General features: G+C 42.0%; 1 protein-coding gene across 1 annotated transcript; it reads right to left on the reverse strand.

Annotated features, from left to right (window-relative positions):
• Positions 1–191: 191 nt before the first annotated feature.
• Positions 192–2,325, reverse strand: CSUI_011499 (thrombospondin type 1 domain-containing protein; the record flags this gene model as incomplete). Its single annotated transcript, XM_068071597.1, has 2 exons — positions 1,907–2,325; positions 192–822 (listed from the first exon to the last, which is right to left on the reverse strand). The coding sequence occupies exons 1-2, from the start codon at positions 2,191–2,193 to the stop codon at positions 192–194; spliced, it is 918 nt and encodes a 305-aa protein (XP_067916427.1). The 5' UTR covers positions 2,194–2,325.
• Positions 2,326–2,542: the final 217 nt, after the last annotated feature.

Below are 2,542 nucleotides of genomic sequence, written 5' to 3' on the forward strand. Positions count from 1 at the left end.
AGAAAACTTCCTTTTTTTGTTTCTTTCTCTCTCTCTTTCTCTTTGACAGAGTATGCAGAATGATCTTCTCTTCTGTATTGTTTCGTAGGTCTACTCTTATCATGTGTGTGAAGTCTCATTCTTGTGGCTATTTGTCTCGAGTGTCTCTTCTTATGCATGCAATGAATTATTTATCTGCAAGTGAAAGAGAACTACAGCTGTTCTCCAGACTTCCCCCTCTGGGCATCTTTTTCTCCTTCTCTTTCGTCTCTTCTTCCTTCTTCTCCGCTCTTCTTCTGATTCGCGTTCACCTCGTCGTTCGCTTCGTCCATCTTCTTGGCTTCTTCTCCTTCTTCCTCTTCGTCGTCTTCATCCTCCCAGAAAGATAGATCTTGGTCCACAGCGACTTTGGCGAGTTTCTCGCTTGCGTTACTCTCTACATCTTCTTCTTCTCCTCCTCCTTGTCCTTCTTCTCTCCCTTTCTCCGCCTTGGCTGTGAAGAAGGCGTCCTTCTCTCCGTTCTTCGTCTCTTCATTCGTAGACGGCATAAGAGTCGTAGGCAGAAGAGTATACAAAGAAGGAAGAAGAGAAGATGAAGAAGAAGAAGAATCTCTATCATTTTGGCCTTTTTCAGTTGTATCTTTGGCTGGGAACTCTTGTCTAGGGAGAGGCTTAGCTGTGGGAGGAGTGGAGAGGATAAAGCTCTCTCTTTCTTCTTCATCCTCTGAGAAAGATCGAGTGCTTCGGCTACTGCTGGTATTCGGAGAGCTCCAGCGTCCCCCGTCTAAAGGCCGGACGGTATGGTAGCCTCTTCTTCCTCCACTTCTTATTCTTCCTAGAAATCTATAGAAGAAGAAGAAGAAAGAGAAGAAGACACAGGAACAACGGAAAGATCATCACATGTGAAGAGAGATAGATAAATCTTCTAATCTTCTTCTTCTTTCTCTTTCAATCTTGCAAAGGCAACAGGTGTATTTCAACCGTAGGGAAGTGAGGATACTCTTTCATTCTCCTCATTTATAATTCAGTGTATATACACCTATGAATGAAAAGCAGGAGTGGTGGGTAGAGGTGTATATACACCTGAAAGAGGGAGATTGGGAGAAACTCTTCTCATACCACATTCAATGAATGGTCACAGCTCTACGCACTATCTCTAGATCTGCCCTCATCGATCTATCTATCTATCTTTAATCTACCTACCCGTCTACCTTTCTTTAATCTATCTATGCATCTATCTCTCTCTAGTCTGTTTAATTATCTATGTATCACTGATCTATCTATCTATCTATCTGTCTTTATGCTATCTTTCATCTGTGTACATCTTGCTCTAAGCTCTTGACCTCTTTTTTCTCTTCAGTCATTCAAGCCTAGAGAAGAGAAGAGCCTCTTCACTCTTTTGTTCTTCACCCACAAGAAAAAGAGAAAGATTCTAATCTCCCACTCCTACTCCTACTACTACTCCCACTCCTACTCCTACTACTACTACTACTCCTACTACTGCTGCTATTACGCCTCGTCCTCCTCCTATTACTCTAAGAAGCTGAAGAAGTGGAAAAGGAGGAATTAGCGAGTCTGAAGGAGAAAGTCGAAAAGACGCCAAGTCTTCTCTCTCTTTATCATCTTATCTTTCGAATTCTATTTTGGACAAGAGAGAAAGGAAATGAACCTACCGATGCATGCAATGAATGGCCAGCTATCTATCTATCTATCTTTCTATCTCTCCCTTCTCATCTGCTTTCCTATGTTGATTTTTCTCTGTCTTGTTTCTTTCTTTCTCTCTCTCTCTTTTTATCTCTACGCATCGTCATCTGCCGGCACATAGGCCTACTCTATCTATCTATCTACCTATCTATCTCTTCTTCTTCTCTGTCTTTCCAGTCCTCTTACTCTTTCGCTGTTTCTTTCCTCTTCTTTCGCTCCTTACCCTTTCTTTCGGAAGTAGATGAAGAGAATTACGAGAGTAAGAGTTAGAGACACACTCAGACATACAGCATAGAATATCGTCGTTACATCTGCATGCGCTGGAGGTAAAATAGCTGCAGAAGAAGAAGAAGGAGAGCTTTTCGCATATGGAGAAGACCTCTTATAGGGCATGTCGTTATGATCCTGATGGGCTGTATATGAAGAATCTCGATACGAAGACGGCTGGTCGTGAGGACTATAGGTATCTTGAAGATACAGAGGATGGGGAGGAGGGATAGAATCTCTCATACTTTCTCTACCTACTAGACGAGTCTGAGAGACCTCTTCTTCATCTTTCCTGCCGATCCAGGGAGAAAAGAAAGGAGAAGAGGAATGTCTTCGACTCTCGCCTTCTCTTTCTGAAGTGCGGAGATGAGCTGAATCTACCAAAAGAAGAGAGATAAAGAGAGAGGGAGAGAAAGATCAACATGTCTTAGATGGTGACGATACATCATCCAAACAAGAACAATGAAAAAGAAAGAAAGAGTGAAAAAGAAAGAAAGAAAGAAATGAGAGCAGTATGCATGCAGTCATATACATTGAAAGGCATACACGCAAACCCCCAATGACACATAGCATATATATATATATATGTACG

Source organism: Cystoisospora suis, assembly GCF_002600585.1.
Source record: "Cystoisospora suis strain Wien I chromosome Unknown contig_12514, whole genome shotgun sequence".
Taxonomy (NCBI): domain Eukaryota; phylum Apicomplexa; class Conoidasida; order Eucoccidiorida; family Sarcocystidae; genus Cystoisospora; species Cystoisospora suis.